This window comes from Meles meles, chromosome 1, assembly GCF_922984935.1.
Source record: "Meles meles chromosome 1, mMelMel3.1 paternal haplotype, whole genome shotgun sequence".
Lineage (NCBI taxonomy): Eukaryota > Metazoa > Chordata > Mammalia > Carnivora > Mustelidae > Meles > Meles meles.
This window is the reverse complement of record NC_060066.1, coordinates 182273406-182288811: the sequence shown is the minus strand read 5'-3', so window position 1 is coordinate 182288811 and position 15406 is coordinate 182273406. Positions and strand designations below refer to the sequence as shown.

At 47.6% G+C, this 15406-nt stretch overlaps 1 protein-coding gene across 7 annotated transcripts in view; it reads right to left on the bottom strand.

Moving 5' to 3' along the window:
• ERI3 (ERI1 exoribonuclease family member 3) overlaps positions 1-15406 on the bottom strand; it is a 125979-nt gene that overhangs the window by 86347 nt on the left and 24226 nt on the right. For 6 of the 7 annotated variants that reach the window (XM_046003495.1, XM_046003467.1, XM_046003477.1 and 3 more), the window contains 2 exons: positions 7219-7335; positions 696-755 (listed from right to left, as the gene is read on the bottom strand). In XM_046003495.1, the coding sequence (XP_045859451.1) occupies positions 696-755; positions 7219-7335 (177 nt within the window). Of the gene's footprint in view, positions 1-695; positions 756-7218; positions 7336-12198; positions 12308-15406 lie in introns of those variants that run through there. The other variant, XM_046003516.1, reaches the window with a different exon arrangement.

The following is a 15406-nucleotide window of genomic DNA, read 5'->3' as shown; positions in this document are numbered from 1 at the left end:
GGCTGAAGCACAAGCAGCAGCATCTTAACCTTTTCCAGCTCCCTGAGGAGAACATCCTAGAAGTGTGGTCTCTGCCAAGGGTTCTAAAGCCTTTAATTTGATTTCCCTCACATAGGCAATTGTTGTAATTATTCTGATTAGGAACCATTACCCAGTGCAGCCTCTGCACCCCTGACAGGCACAGTGCATCCAGCGGCAAGCTGCAGTGGGGCAGGCGGGCCCAGCCGCACCTCCTGGAGGAGCTGACAGCAAACAAAACCATCGACAGGGAGTTCTGGGTGAGTTAATGAAGTGCTCACATGCCACAAGAAGCCAACACTAAAGCTAAACAAAAACACCTTCAGTCTCCAGGGCTAGTCCTGCGGTGCCACGGCTCCGCTCCCCTCCTCCCTGACGCGCCCAGCGCTGGCTGCCCGTGCTGCCCAGCCCAGGGCCGGGGGCCAGGAGGGGGCGGGGTCCCGAGTGGAACTCAGGGCAGCACTTGGACATCTTGTCAGTAACCCTGACGGGAACAGCTGGAGATGACAGATCAATGGTTCAATACTCTCAACAGCATGTCACTGATGTGACAGCAAATGTTATTCTAATCAAGCCATAATCATAGTCAAATTACACGGCTACATTCTCAGGAGGGGAGGGAGAGAAAGGCAGCGGGAAAGGGTCAGAGGTCAGGAATTAAAGGTCACTCAACCTACCTCCAGCACTTGCTGCAGGCTCGGCTGACCATCCACCATGGCTTGAATAATCCCGGTAAGCTGAAAGGAAAGAGAAATAGCCAATAGGTGGAACAGCAGGACACAGGGTCTCAAAGCCGGACTGGATCCTCTCCTTTCTCCTTCTGCCATAAAAGACTGGCCTGCACTGCTTTTGGCTCAGAACCTGCCAGAGGCCTTGGGAATGTAGTCCCAGGACATAAGGTGAACTTTCTCCACAACATCCTGCCCCAAGAGGGGGAAACACCTCCACATGCTGACCACAGGGTGTGTTTCATACCTATTTCAGCTTTCACTTTGAAAAGGAAAAAAAAAAGGAAAAAGATTTTATGTGTCTTGTATTCAATAAACTCCAATAAATCCCTACAAATTATAATCTAAGGTACATTTACCTCTAAGCTTCACAGAAGTTCTTGTAGACCTTGAGGAATGCTCACACAGGACAGCCACACCTGGGTTCAAGTCCACTCCTTCTCTGGGTCTCAGTGTCCAGCATTTCCCCCTCTAACATCAGAGAAGAGCCGGGGGAACCCCACAGGCATTTACCCTTTACCCTGAACACCTGGGTCCTTGATACCAACTAGGCAAGCAAGAAATAGACATCTTTTTTTTTTTTTTTTAATTTTATTTATTTGACAGAGAGAAATCACAACTAGGCAGAGAGGCAGGCAGAGAGAGAGGAGGAAGCAGGCTCCCCGCGGAGCAGAGAGCCTGATGTGGGGCTCGATCCCAGGACCCTGGGATCATGACCTGAGCTGAAGGCAGAGGCTTTAACCCACTGAGCCACCCAGGTGCCCCAGAAATAGACCTCTTTAACTGACAGGGAAACACAGACGCAAAGGCCTAATAAAGGAACCTGGTCTAGAGAATTTCTCACTCACAGGTCTATGCTCCACCCAGGTCAGACCTAGGTTCAAACAGGCTTGTTGCTTTGCTTTGTTTTGTTTTAAAGTGAAAATATCCTTCGAACACAGAGGAGGACAGACTGCCTCAGGGATCTGAGGCAGGAGGCCCCTATCCACAGACTTGGACCTTGCTGGAAATCACCATGCCCAATGTGCCCGGGGCTACTTCTACAGAGAGCTGCATCTCAGGCTTGCTGGGGAACTTCTTCTTGTCCTTTTTTTAAAGTGTTGGGGGGGGATTAAACTCCAATTAAACTATAATTACATTTAATGAATATCAAATACCCAACTCACAGGAACCGCTGGCTCTAAGAAGGAAGGTTATTTTCTCATAGCGACTTACATGGAATGGTAATACACACCTTTTAGGGAAGAAATTTTCATTTTAAGAACGCTGAGTTCCTCTAGGTGGGTTTCTGTAGTTCATCAAGTCATTATTAGGTGGTATTTTAAGGAAGTGTAAGGACACAGCCACTCTATTTTATATTCCAGAAACTGTTTTTATATTAATCTGTATTTTAATTGGGTAACAGCTGCTGCCTACAGACTTCCCATGGTCTAAAAGGAAAATAAATTAGAAAGATTAACTACACTGTTGTTTCGCAAGGCTTTAACCCACAGCAGGCCCACCCGGCTGGTCCCTCCACACCCTTTCCTTGCTTGGGAGACCGAAGAACTGCCCAGCAGAGGGAGGGCCTGAGCCAAAGAGAAGGAAAGTTGGTCCACTGAGGGCTAGGGGTGGGGCTGGGGGGTGAGGGGTGAGGAATACCTCTGGGTCAGCAGCTTTAATCTTTGAGGGCTAACACTCCTCCTTTCATTTAGTCAACAACTACTCATGGACAGCCTACAATGTACTGGGCCCCATTCCAGGAACTAGGGATCCAGCCGTGAGGAAAAACTGAAATCCCTGCCCTCATGGAATCTGCATTCTTCTTGGCAGCCCCTTCTAAGCCCAGCCCAGCCAGCGCCCAAAGCCTGCATACCTTCCAGAGCACACCCTGAGCAGGCAGTGGCCCTGTGTTTTGTCTCAGGCACACAGAGGCCAGAGTCCAGAGTGGGCTTGTTGCTGACTCCAGGTGCAATACCTAGGTAACTAACGAGCATCCACCACTGCTCTTCCTGGCCCCCGCTTCTCTCCTGCTTCATTCTTCCAGGACCAAGCCATACCCCCAAGCTTGGAGCTAAGACTTGGGTAAGGACTATCCTGGAAAACCTATAGCCACTCGGACTTCTTGGAAAGCTCTGGGGTCTGTGTGCCATTCCCATGTCTCATCTGAGTCTTCTGGGGCAAGGTTAGGTCTACCATTTCTCTTGACTCCTTATACCCAGGGTCACTGAGATGAGCTGAGCACAGAAGGGTTTCCAGAAAGGCTCACTCACAGAAAAAACCAATGACACCCTTGTCAAGAGACCTCCCTCCCTAGAGATGGGTCATGGGTCAGCATCTATGTACTCCACAAGCACCTGTTCTTGGCCCCTGGAAAATCACTAATGTGGGGAGAGAAAGTCACTGCACTATAAAGGAAAACAAGGGCACTGCTCTGCATGACCTCTCACTACAGACTAGGCCTGCCTTTTCCACCCCGGTGGTAGGCGGTAGGGCTCCAGGGTCCTGGGGCTTTCTCACACTCCTGTCCAGCAGTCAGCAAGCCTGGAATCATCAGCCTGGGAGAAGCCCAGTGAGCCCAGCTCCCTCTCTCTCTCTATGCTTCCTAGACCATTCGCGGTTCAGCCAGACACAGCTTACAGCTGACCTCCTAAAGGGCTTGAACTCAACCTCCAGAGACACAGGGGCTTGCACCATTGGTTCAGCTAGAGGCACCCTTCCAGGGGAAGCCCTCACTCCTTCCAAGGACAGACTACATCTTACTGGCTCCACCAAGGCACTAGTTGAAGAAGAGTGTGAAATTACGAAATTAGTCTCTATATCTGATACAACCTACAAGACATCTCTAAGACTTACACCAGAAGCCATGGAAGCTAATTTAATAAATTTAATAAATACTGGAAAGTTCTACCTTAGGCATAACTTAAGTCCTTCATGCTGCAGTTTGAACCCAATCCCACTTGGGTTAATATATATTTGTAAAAAGCTTTTACATCCTCACAATGAAAGGTACTAGAGCAAAGCCAAGTATTATTAAGCTGAGAACCAGGGCTCACAGGCTAAACAGAGCTCAAAGACCTTAACCACTTAAAGCTGGAGAGGTGAGAGGAAGAATTAATGTGTGCTCTGTGGCTCCTTTCACCAAGGGATTACAGATTAACTCCCGCTTCTCCAGACTCGGAAACCACAAGGCGAGGGGCTTTTGACCCTGACTGATAACATGACTGGTTACTGAGATCCCCTACCCTCACAAGGGCTTTGTCCGGGAACGAGCTGGCTTCATCATAAACACTAGCCACTACAGGAAGCAGCCCAGGACACTCAATGCCAATAGCATGTCAGCATCCAGAGCTTTCTCCTTTCACAGTTTATCTCCAACACAATCGTATTCTGACACCAAGACAGTTTGTTGATTACATAAGCACTTGTCTCTGGTGTACAATCTGATAATCAGACCCACTCTTTCTCCTCAGACAAAGAGACCAATAAATCTCACCCTTTATAAGTACAGGTGCAAGACAAAGCCCTTTACTGGCATTTAGCAAAATTGGTATTTTTTCTAGTTGTTTTTTTTTTTTTTTCAAGACAATGACAACAACAACAACAAAAGACTACACATGGTCAGAGACTGTGGCAGCAGCCCAGCTGCTAGATGCAGAGATCTGACAGGTTGGAGCAGATTCCAGATGTGGGAGAGAAAGGGCTTGGGAAGGAATGAAACTTATCCCATCCTGTCTCTGTTAGAAACAAGTCTACCGGCAGACTATGAACTGGAACGAAGCAAGGATGTGAAGAAGGCTACTAACATGCCCATTACAAAGAGCAGTAAGAGTGTCTGTATGTGGGTCACAGACCCACTCAAGGCAGCATCCCTCTTCTTGCTGCCTAGCACTGAGCCTGTCTCTCCCCCCACAAGCATGTGCTCATATGTGTACTTACATGTCACGATGTGTGTGCACACACATACACACACGCCAGGGTTCTTAAGAACTTCTTGTGCACAAGAGGAAATCCTACTAGAGGAGATGCTTAGGCACAATCCTTACTGAAGAAAGATCCTCTCTGACCACGATGATCTCTCTCTCTCTGCCCCAAAGGCAGCCCACTGCCACACAGGACGAGGTTGCACAATGACGGCCTGCATCCTGTGCCCATGCCTCTCTCTACATTCCAACTCCATTTGGAATAGAAAGAGGGCAATATTTAGATGATCTGAGGTTTTCCAAAGAAGACTTCACTTGCTCGAAAAGAACAAGTGAGCAGGACAGTGACTTCGGGGCAGGGGCAGGGCGGTGGGCAGCAAGGTGTGGTTGAATACCCTTGACAATATTCACTCATTTAAGGAACAAGTGTCAAGTGCTTACTTGGCACCAGGCTCCAATGATGGGCCAGAGATAGATCAGACCTAGGTTCTGCCCTCAAGGAATGCACGGTCTAGTGGGGAGACACATAAGTAAATACAGTATAATGCATCTGCTCAGGGCTTTGGGTGGTGGCACCAGCGATGGTCTCAGGGAAGGCTCCCCAGAGAAGGTGACCCTGAGCAAAGTCCCAGAGGACAAGTGTTGGGGGTGGGGAGGGGGAGGGCAAGAGTGGGAGCAGCGTACAGGTAAGAGCATCACGTGCACAGGGAGACTGGTGAGGGGGCGACCTTAGGTGAGCAAAGTGCGGGGCATAAAGCAGGAAGATGTGAGGCTGGACAAAAGGCCAGGACCAGGTCAAGGAGAGCTGGAGGCTCTAGAAGCCTGAGGCAAGATCGCACCCTTGGTGCCATAGCTCACTCACATCTTCACTTTCATATAAGGCTTCAGGACAAAGGTCCCAACCTCACCATGCCTCCTGCCCTCCAAATCATGTATGTGTGTCCTGGGGTGAAACTTTCCAGAAAAAAGAAGAATAGCTCTCATCATAGTCTCATATTCCCTCCTCCCCCTACCCCCCAAAAGAAGCAGCAGCAGCCCTGATCTCAAAAAGATCCCTTCTCCCAATACTCTCAGGCACCCACTCCTGCCCAGGGCTGAGCTCCAACTGCACTGTTCCATGCCAGAACAAGAGTAACCTTTCCCAAATTTGGGCCTGCCCGGCTGTGCCAGGAACCCCCGTGGGGAGTCTGCACACAGACAGGAGGAAGAGAAGGACAAGAGGATACTGCATTTTCAGGCCAGTGGCTTGCTTAAGGAAAATCTTCCCTTTCCACAAGGAAGGGGATTTTCACCATTAAAATGGTGACTTTTTTCCCCCAAAAGGGGCAAAAAGAACAGATTAGCGCCCCCTGGTGGTACAGGTAATTTCCAGGGGGCGAGGGGGAAAAAACGCAGATTCCAGAAGGAGCAAGAATCTCAACATCATTAGAGGGAACAGCAAAGGGGGTGAGAGACTACACACCTAGGGAGATGGATGCCTGCACCAAAAGGCCTATCTGGGTTGGGCGGGAAACACTGGCATCAAGCCCAGTAGCGACCCCCAGAAACTTCGTATCTGGGCTGAGTCAACCTCAGAGTCCATGGGGCCCTCCCACCAGTGGCAGGCAGGCCCTTTCCCAGCATTCCCCACACCAAGACAATGGTTTTAGGATCACTCAAGAGCTTTCTTCCTCATGTTTCACTTATATGCAGAAAGTAGATCTCTAAACAAGGCACACTATCTTGAATGTACCCCAGCCCCAAATTCTTTAAAAAAAAAATTCCAGCAACACTCATGTTTTCCCATTACTTCTGCTACCACACATACATGGCCCAGGATTCCACTACAGCCCGTGGATACCACAGAGTGCAAAACAAGACATGTCACAGGGGAAAGCAGTCACAGAAGATCCTAAGAGTAAGAACTCTGCGGGAGCACCTGCTCTCCACTATTAGTTCTTTTGAGCCTCTAGCAAGCATCAAGATCTCAAGTTAGCCCAGTTTCACAATCTGCAGAATGGGGTCAATACTAACCTGCTGGCAAAGTGGCTGAGTCCAACACCAGCACAGCATAAGGGTAAGGCCATTTCAGCCTCATATACCACTTAGACCGCCCTTCTCTTTCCTCAATGATAGAGTTGTGCTTCCCACAAACTGAAGCAGGGCCACTTTGCTCCAGGACAGAAAAACATCACCAGAAGCTAAGAGAGCCTTAACATAACCTCTCCTTCCAAGAAGCTGAAATCTTTACTTCTTGTCAAGAGGCCCCAAGGGAAATGGAACTGAAGAGAAACTGAGCCCCGGAAGCACCACCCTCGAGTGGGGCAGCACTCCAAGTGCTGGTCACCAGGAGGGGTAGGGACAATAAGGGAGGGAAAAGGCTGGGGAAGCTGGGACAGATTGAGCCACTTCTTGGGTCCCCAGTGACCACAGCAGTGCAAGTGGAGTGGCACACTTTGTAAAATGCCAGCTGCTGGCTGGGTCCCATGCTCACCTGCCTTAACCAGCAGTAAGACTCAAGCTGCCCCTAAGCAGCAGGGACAGCGTACCAGTGACCCAAAACTCCTGTCCCAGCGCTCTAGGGCCCTTACCTCTGTACAGAAGGGAGTAAGCTGTGGATGGACTACGGGCTGGACATACATGTGAAAGGTAGACTCAATCTCCATGGTCCGACCATTTAGCTTCAGGATGGGGAACTCGATGATTTCCTGGAATGGCAAAGACACAGAAAAAGAAGAATACACTTTTTTAACCAACCATTTCAAGGAACTCAAGAATGAGGGACTGTTTTGGACTCCTGAACTCCTGACAGAACAGACCCAAGACTGAAATGGCACCAGCTCAGTTTCCATTCTAACCTTCCCACTGTCACTACCCTCATAGGCAGCAGGGACTAGACACACACCCCAACCCCACTGTCTCTGGAAAGAGGAAAGAAGACAGTGGTACAAGCTGCCCCAGTTTCCCCAACTGGTTCTCTGCCAGAGGCCTATTTACCGGAGCCCACAAAAGTAGCCCCACTGCTTCCACTTGCCCAGGCCTCTGCCCTGGATGGGGCTGGATCTCCAGTCACCTAGACAACCAGCCATAAGACCAATCAGAGCCTTCTGCATTTGAAGTTTAAGCAGAACCAATGAGTTTCTTCATTCATTTTTCCAAAAGAAAAAAAAAAGATAAATAATAAATAAAGCCAAAGGGGATACTAAAGAGAAGCAGAAAACTGAGTAAGAGTAATAGGAGCTAGTGCTTCCCACCTTTCTTACAGGCAGTACACCCTCCCCCAGGCTGCACCCCCCAATCACTTAGCCAGCCCTTCCCAGTCCACTGGAACGTAATAGAAGAGAAGGAGGAGGAGTGACAATTTGTTTGGTGTCTCTAAGATTAATTTGTCTCCGTTATTTAATAGAGATGCACAGCACCAAGGTCCTGGTGTGCAAACAGGCTTGCAGAACGCTGGCTGTGCAGCACACCTCCCACATCGCTCCTGGGAAGGGAGGAATGCACCAGAGGGGGGAGAGGGCAGGAGAGCACACACGCACCAGAGAGAAAAGGGAAAGCGAGGAGAGAGAGTAAAAAAAATTATTGCTTTTTAATATTCAAAAACAGTTTGCAAAATTTAATCAAAGCAGAGGAAAAGCTAACATTTTTACCACTTTGACATTTTTATTAGCGCTTTCATAAATTTTTAAAACATGAATGGAATTAGTTTACAACACAAAAAAACTGCCCTGAAAACATCTGGAAGAGACAAATAGGAAATAATAAAAAAAATAAATAAAAGCAAAATCCTCCGAGTAAAATTAGCATGTGGAAAAGGCCTCCACTGCAGAGAGCGAAGGGGGGCTTTGCCCACTCCGTGCCCCCAGTAGTCTGCTCCAGCGGCATCCCTACCCCAGGTTCCCAGTCCTGGCGGGGATCTTTCTAGTATCACTAAAATCAAGGCAAACTGGTTCTCTCCAGGGACAGCCTAGAGGAGCAGCACGGAAGCTGTTGACACCTGACTGTGTGCGGGACGTGGACGAGTGGGAAGATGGGAGAAATGGCCAATCTCCTTGATTTCACAGGGCAGCCAGGTAGCCTCTCCCTCAAACGCACCTGTGATTATCGGGCTTGTTTTTAAAGCATCTATTTTTACCCAACACCTTACAGCAGGACTGAAGACCCAATCAAGGCAGTCAGATTTCATGACAGAAAAACCCTGAGGTTCTGTTTGCCTGGCCTCTCCAGTTGATCCCCACAAATGGGGAAGCTGACAGGAGCCCCCTGAGATAGGAAAAGCAACAAGGCTGAGGCAGAGGGGGCAATGGCAAGGAGGCCCCAGCTTTTGCTCAGGTTAGGTGATACCTTTCCTCCCAACTTGAGACGAGGAGACTCTCCCAGTCCCCTGGGCCTTTCTCACTCCTCACAAAACACTCCTTAGCAGACCTGGCAGAAGATAGTTTTGTGCTGAAAAATAAAATGGAGGCACACATACACACAAAATACATACTGCCCCCCCACCGAAAAACCAGACAGCCAAGTTTTCCAAGAACTCCCTCTGAAGTGGGGCTCACCGGATGCCCAAATTTCTGATGTATCCTGCTTCTCCTGCTACAGAGAAGCAGCATTCCCCAGAAGGAGCTCCACAGCCTGGTGAGTTTGGCTGCCCTGGTGTCTAAAGAAACAAATACAGCCAGTTCCTCACTAACAATGTTAGCTTGGCCCACAATGAAATTGAACCTGTGACACAACTGTACTTTTCATTTAAACTTTCATTTGGAGAGAAGCAGTGTTTGGAGACCTGCAGTTTGTCCTGCTAATAAAGACAAGTGTTGGGACCTTTAAGGATGCCATTCATCTCTGGCTTTTATTAAATTCAATTTTCTTAAGCCCATGATACATTATGAAATTAGGAGTTGACATTCCTCTGGAAACAAAAATATCTATCAAACATAAATAGAAAAAAAACCCTCTATTACCAAGAATTTATGGCTTAAAGTTGATCTCTTTCCACTTTTTTACAAGCACATGGTTTGTTTTAGATATCTGAAATGTTATTACAGATCTAGAATTTCATTAGTATTTATTATAAAATAGTAAGCGCTTCAGCTCCTGCTCTGACCAGCACCAAGTCGGCATCCCCAGTAGATTCTCTGAAAAAGGCCTTTGGGTTTCCCCACCGCAGCTTGCTCTTCCACTTCTCCTGCTGCTGGCTTCCTCACCCCGAGGGAAATGGAGCTAACCTGTGCTCACACTCAGTAGCACCCTCCCAGGGACGAATTAGAAGCTAGCCTCAGCTCTAAGCAAACTGAGAAGGGAGATCCCAGAGAGACCTGGGGGCCAGGGACACAGCGAACTGGACCTATCCTAAACATACCTCTCTAGAGGTCTATCAACCAGGCCTTCTCCCCAAGATCAAGAAGAGGGACTTCCAAGAGCCAGTCTTAGAACACGACTTTGCATGCACCCCTTCTCAGCACCATCAGCGGCTGCTGTGTCAATGACCTTGCACACTGGCATACTCATTTAAGCCAATGAGGATGAAAAGAAGAGCTTCTGATAGAAGACCCTCTGGGGAGTCAGAGCACAAAGGATTTCACCTGGGTATTTTTTATCCTCGCATATTACCCATCCAAGCCCAGAACCTCAAAATCCTGGCCCCAACAGCCCATTCATGGGAGAGGAACCCTAATCTCTACCAAGGGGCATGACTCTGCAGCCAGTGCACCCAGAGCAGGCCAACGGTTTTTGGCTCATAAGGATCAGAAAGGTAACACCAAAGTTACAGGTTGATCACATTAATTCCAAACAGGAGCTTAGGAAGCTGTGCCTCTGTGCTAGCTTCGGGAGGCAGGCCTGTGATGATGATGAAACTGTTATTCCTGCCCCTCCTCCTTTTCCCTCCCTCAATCTCCTCATTCCCCTGGGAGGAAGTTTTTAGGAGTAGTTGAGTGTCTGCTTACGCAGAGGTAGGACTAGAAAGGAAAGAAGAACCAGTGTGTGTTCACCAGCCCTCTCTTCCTCCTCTAACAGTTTCCCAATTCCTTACATCCGTATGTCATGTGCATTCAATTAAACTACCTGGGCAGCATCTACTGGGAGCAGGGCACTGTACGGGTGTTGGGAGTGGGATTTAGAGGGAAGATGTAGCCTCTGCTTTGGAGAAGTGCACAGACTAGTGAGCAGAGAAGATACCGAACAAATAATGAACAACGCACTACGGTAAGTTTCTCAGTGGAGGCACATACTGAGTGTTAGTACTTTCAACTTAGAGGTGTGCTTGCAAATACATTTTCTTATCTTACCCTTATTAATCCTGGAAGATAGGTCATATCTGCGGCAGCAGCAGCTCATAAACTAACACTATTAAGCACCTACTATTTACCAGGCAGGGGCTGGGTGTGGACATAGAGACAAATATAAGGAGATGTGGCTCCTCTGAGGGGCTTGGAGTCTGGGCAAAGGGTAGAGAGGAGCTGGCCCCAACACCCTCAGGACCACATGGAAAATGGAATCATTTCATTCCTTCCATTTGTTGTTTACTACATGGCAGACCCTCCACCAGATGCTTAACAGGAAGCTTCCTAACAACTTAGGAGGTGGGAATCACTAAGATCTTTATTTTACAGATAAACTCAGGCCCAAAAAGAAGTGATGCTTTGCTCGAGGTTACACTCCTTCTAAGGGGCAGAGCTGGGACTCCAAATGGGGAAAGGAGACTTAAGAGAACAGAAGAGCTGATTCTTCCAGGCTGAAATGCTGTCTTTAGGAGGCTTGGCCTGCTATCTCCTCGGAAGAGAGGCTGCTCTCGAGTTACCAGAGCACAGAATACGGCCTCCCTGGGCAGAAAGTCCTGGAGGACCACTGCTGCACAGTGACGCAGATGGCACTATGCTCTGAGGGCAGGGACAGTGGGAACCCGGAGCCTTAGGTCTGCATCTTCAGCACCCAGCTCCGTCCTGGCACACAGACCTCACTCTCTCTGCTTCTGATGAGTAACACCGGAGGGGGCCATAAATGGCGAGGTAGAAGCTGAGCACTTGGCTCTAACAGAAACATCTCAGCTTTTACACAGCTCCCCACAGGTCAGGGAGATGAAGTGATCTACTGAAGGTGACAAATGGGGTAAAGGTGGTGGTGGAGCCAGGATTCAAATGCAGACATAGAACACCCCAAAGCACCTTGTCTTTCATCTTTAAGCGGCTTCTCATCCTCCCTCAACTGCTACAAACCACCAACATCCAGCCTTCTGTCTGTCCAGACCCAGGGTTCCCTGGAACACAGAACTTTCAGAGCTAAAACGGACAGCTGGTCACCCTTCACTATCCACAAGCTACCTGGACCACTAGGTTGTCAAAGGATAGAGCATAATAGTCCCCCAAAGCTGGTCTGCTGATGGTAGATGGGAATTAGCCACAACTTGACAACTCGGGACAAAAGCCTCAGAACTTGAATTGTTCAAAGTATCCAGGGTTCCAAACCTACTGTGTCTGCTGTCTCCCTCAATAAAATGCCAGCAGCAAACCTTTCTTTGTTTTTTTAAGGGGAGAGAAGACAGATAAAAAGGAAGCACTAAGTAAATATTCTTTTACCTTTTTAAGTGAGCAGAGGTATAAGTTGGAGCAAAGGTTTTAGACAGAGCTGCTTTCTAGTTGCTCAACGAGGAACACCAGAGATTGTCTTGATTAACTGAGGACAAACGTGTAATAGCATCTCAAGTGAAATTTCACACCTACAATCAGCAGATTACAAGAAATAAATGTGTAGGTTGCTTTCAGGGTATTCAAACTCCCTTCAACTAAAGTGTCTTCAGTGATAAGATTATATTTGAAGATAGAACAACAATAACAAAAGGATTTTTAAGGAGAAGGGACTTAGGTTAGACTGCTGGAATTTCTTGACAATGGGACAGAAGATTTAATAGTGTCACGTTCTTATAGACCTTTTCTCCAAAGCACAGATTCTCCTTTGCCTGAGCTGATGGCTCTATGGTCCTGTCTGAAATAAGGGAATCAGCAAATCATTTTTCATGGCTTCCTCCTCTCAACCCAAGAACTGGCGCTCCTTCAATTTAGAGGTGGTAACAACTAACCTACCCCTTCCCTCCAGCCTCAGAAGAAAATACCGAATTGTGCAACATCCCTGCAAGGAAAGGTTTGATAAATCCAAAAGCGACATCACACCACAAGGTAGAAAAAGCAATACATGGCAAAAACATGAGTTTTCTGCAAATACTTGGGTTTTGCCTACAAGTCCCATGAAAAGGCAGGCCCTTCCTCAAGGGATCAAGGAGCCTCCTGGCCACAGGGAAGAGGGGAAGTTGAGAGGGGAAAGTGAGGGCTACACTGGGCAACGAACAGGGCACGGTTTGCTTAACAGTTTCTCCCTTGGGGAAAAAAAAAGACATTTTATGCACAAGGAGCTTATTTCTTAAACAAACACTCGTGGTTTTGATTTACACCACAGCCTGCTCCTAAATAATTTATGGCGGGTTAAATTTATTGCCGAGCCCTGGCTGGCTGCAAATTCGAATTGCCAAATAATTAGATTTTAGGGCAAAGCTTATAAATTACCCGTCGATTTGTCCGGACTTGTTTGTCAGTTGCTTTGTGCTTCAGGTCATCTTTGGCATTTGGCTGTTTGGGTTTTAATTGCTGATTTACACTTTGACAGATGAGAGCTGATGCTCGAAGTTTCAGGACAAGGAAGGGTAAAAAATTGGAGCTTTAAAAGGCTGGTTTTTCACCTACATGTCCATTTTCACTATCCCTACAGACCCCAAAGCAATTAAAATGTAGAAAAGAGGCTGAAAATAGACAGTGCTATTCTTTATTGGGGGGTGGGGGCAGGGGGTGGTATGCAGAATGATTTATAATTCACTTTAACTATAATGTGAATTTAAAAAAATAATAATACCAATAAATGAAGGGGCCTAAAAGTTTTCAAAACTGCATCCTCACCCAGGATTGTGCCTGCCTGTGTCTACCTTCATGTGACTCTGGATCCCCCTCAGTTCAAGCATTTTTACATACTCAATTGTAAATAACTGCAGATATTAGTGGCCTCTTTGAAGCTAACCCTCCAGGGCAGCAAACAACCAAATGATTCCTTTGTAGCTACCTGTATACATATTGGTCATAAAATTAATTTAAGCAAATCTTGGAGTTGTGTGCAGGAGAGGCCCCCCAGAGGCAGGACTAAGGGAGGGCATGGAAATGGAAGGGTTCCAAGTCCAACTTGCCATTCCAGTACAGGAAAAAAAAATATCTCTAGGTGGTGCCTCAGCTCTACCCACTATGTTGACAGAAGGCCTAAAGGCTTTCTCTATGCTTCCAGAAGCAGGGCCTTCTTCCCAGCCACCTGCTCTATCTCAATACCCTGCAATGATGCCATGATTAAGAAGACTACTAGTACTAATTCCACTAGGAAGAACTAACTCCTATCGCTATGACATGTAAGGCACTGTTCTAAGACTTACACTTTACCCTCCCAACAGTCCTACGAGACTGGTGCTATTATTAACCCCTTTTTGCCAGTAGGGCAACTGAGGCATGAAGAGTACAAGTAACTTGCCCAAGGCAAGTCATACCATTAGTAGGTGGTGGAGACTGGGCTCAAATCGAGAGTCCAGTTCTGGAATCTATGCTCCAAACCATTATGTTGTAATACTTCTCATCAGAATAGCCTCTCCCTCAGTTTCCCTCACTTTGGGGATCCAGAGTCCACATTCTGGGACTTGGGCACATGCAGCCAATGACTGTTCATTTACTCAACCAGTAAGGTAAGGAAAAGTCATGTAACATGCTCAGGATCACAAGACGAATCAGAGGCTTGGTTAGTCAAAGACTGTTTTCCCAATCAGTGCAAATACTGCACCAAAGATCCAGTACTTGGGGTAACAGGTGATCGGGAGAGGCCCAGGCCCACTCAGGCAGACAGAGGTCCTGGCCAGGCAACTTGGGCAGGAGACCAGAGAAACTGGCTGGGCTGCTCCTGAAAGGGCTACTGGTCTCTTCACAGAAGGCTTAGTTCCATGGGGTGCTTCATAGATTCCCTGTTCTCTGTATAAAGCTGCTGGCCAGAAGCCAGGACAGGAAAACCGTTGCGCTGGCATGACAGCAGATTTTTAAAAATCACTGACCATGGAGCAAGCAATACCCAGACTGACATCCTGCCTACAATGCACGGAACACTTTTGTCACACATTGGCTCATTTGATCTTACATCTCTGTAAGGCAGGCAGGAATCGCTGACCTATTTTATAGACGAAAAAGCTGGGGAGGTCAATGGGCCTCAAAGCATGTTCTCTCACAGGGAGCATCCCATCACTAGGGAATTTACCAGAAATGCAAATTCCTAGCCTCTACCCCAGACTCTGGATCAGAAACCCTGAGGTTGGGACCAATAATCCATGTTTTAACCAGCTCTCCAGGTTAATTCTGATCACTATTCTGACTAAGTTTAAGAACCACTGTCTAGACTAGAGCAGTGTCTCTCAGACTTCAAATTACCCAAAGATCTTGTCAAATTACAGATTCTATTCAGTGCTGGAGCCGGGCCCGCTATTCTAACAGCATTTCTAACAGGCTCCTACATGATGAGGATGCTGCTAGTTCTTCTACCACACTGATAAACAAAGGTGTAGTCTAGACCATCTATGAGATTATCTCCTTATACTGACCCAGGGAGATTCTGTGCCACAAGTCTTAGTTCCTTTCTTAGAGCAAACCCTTACTTGGCCCACTTTCAAGCACTTGGGACAAGCCCTTTAGATCTGCCAACCATTCCTGGCTCTAGCCA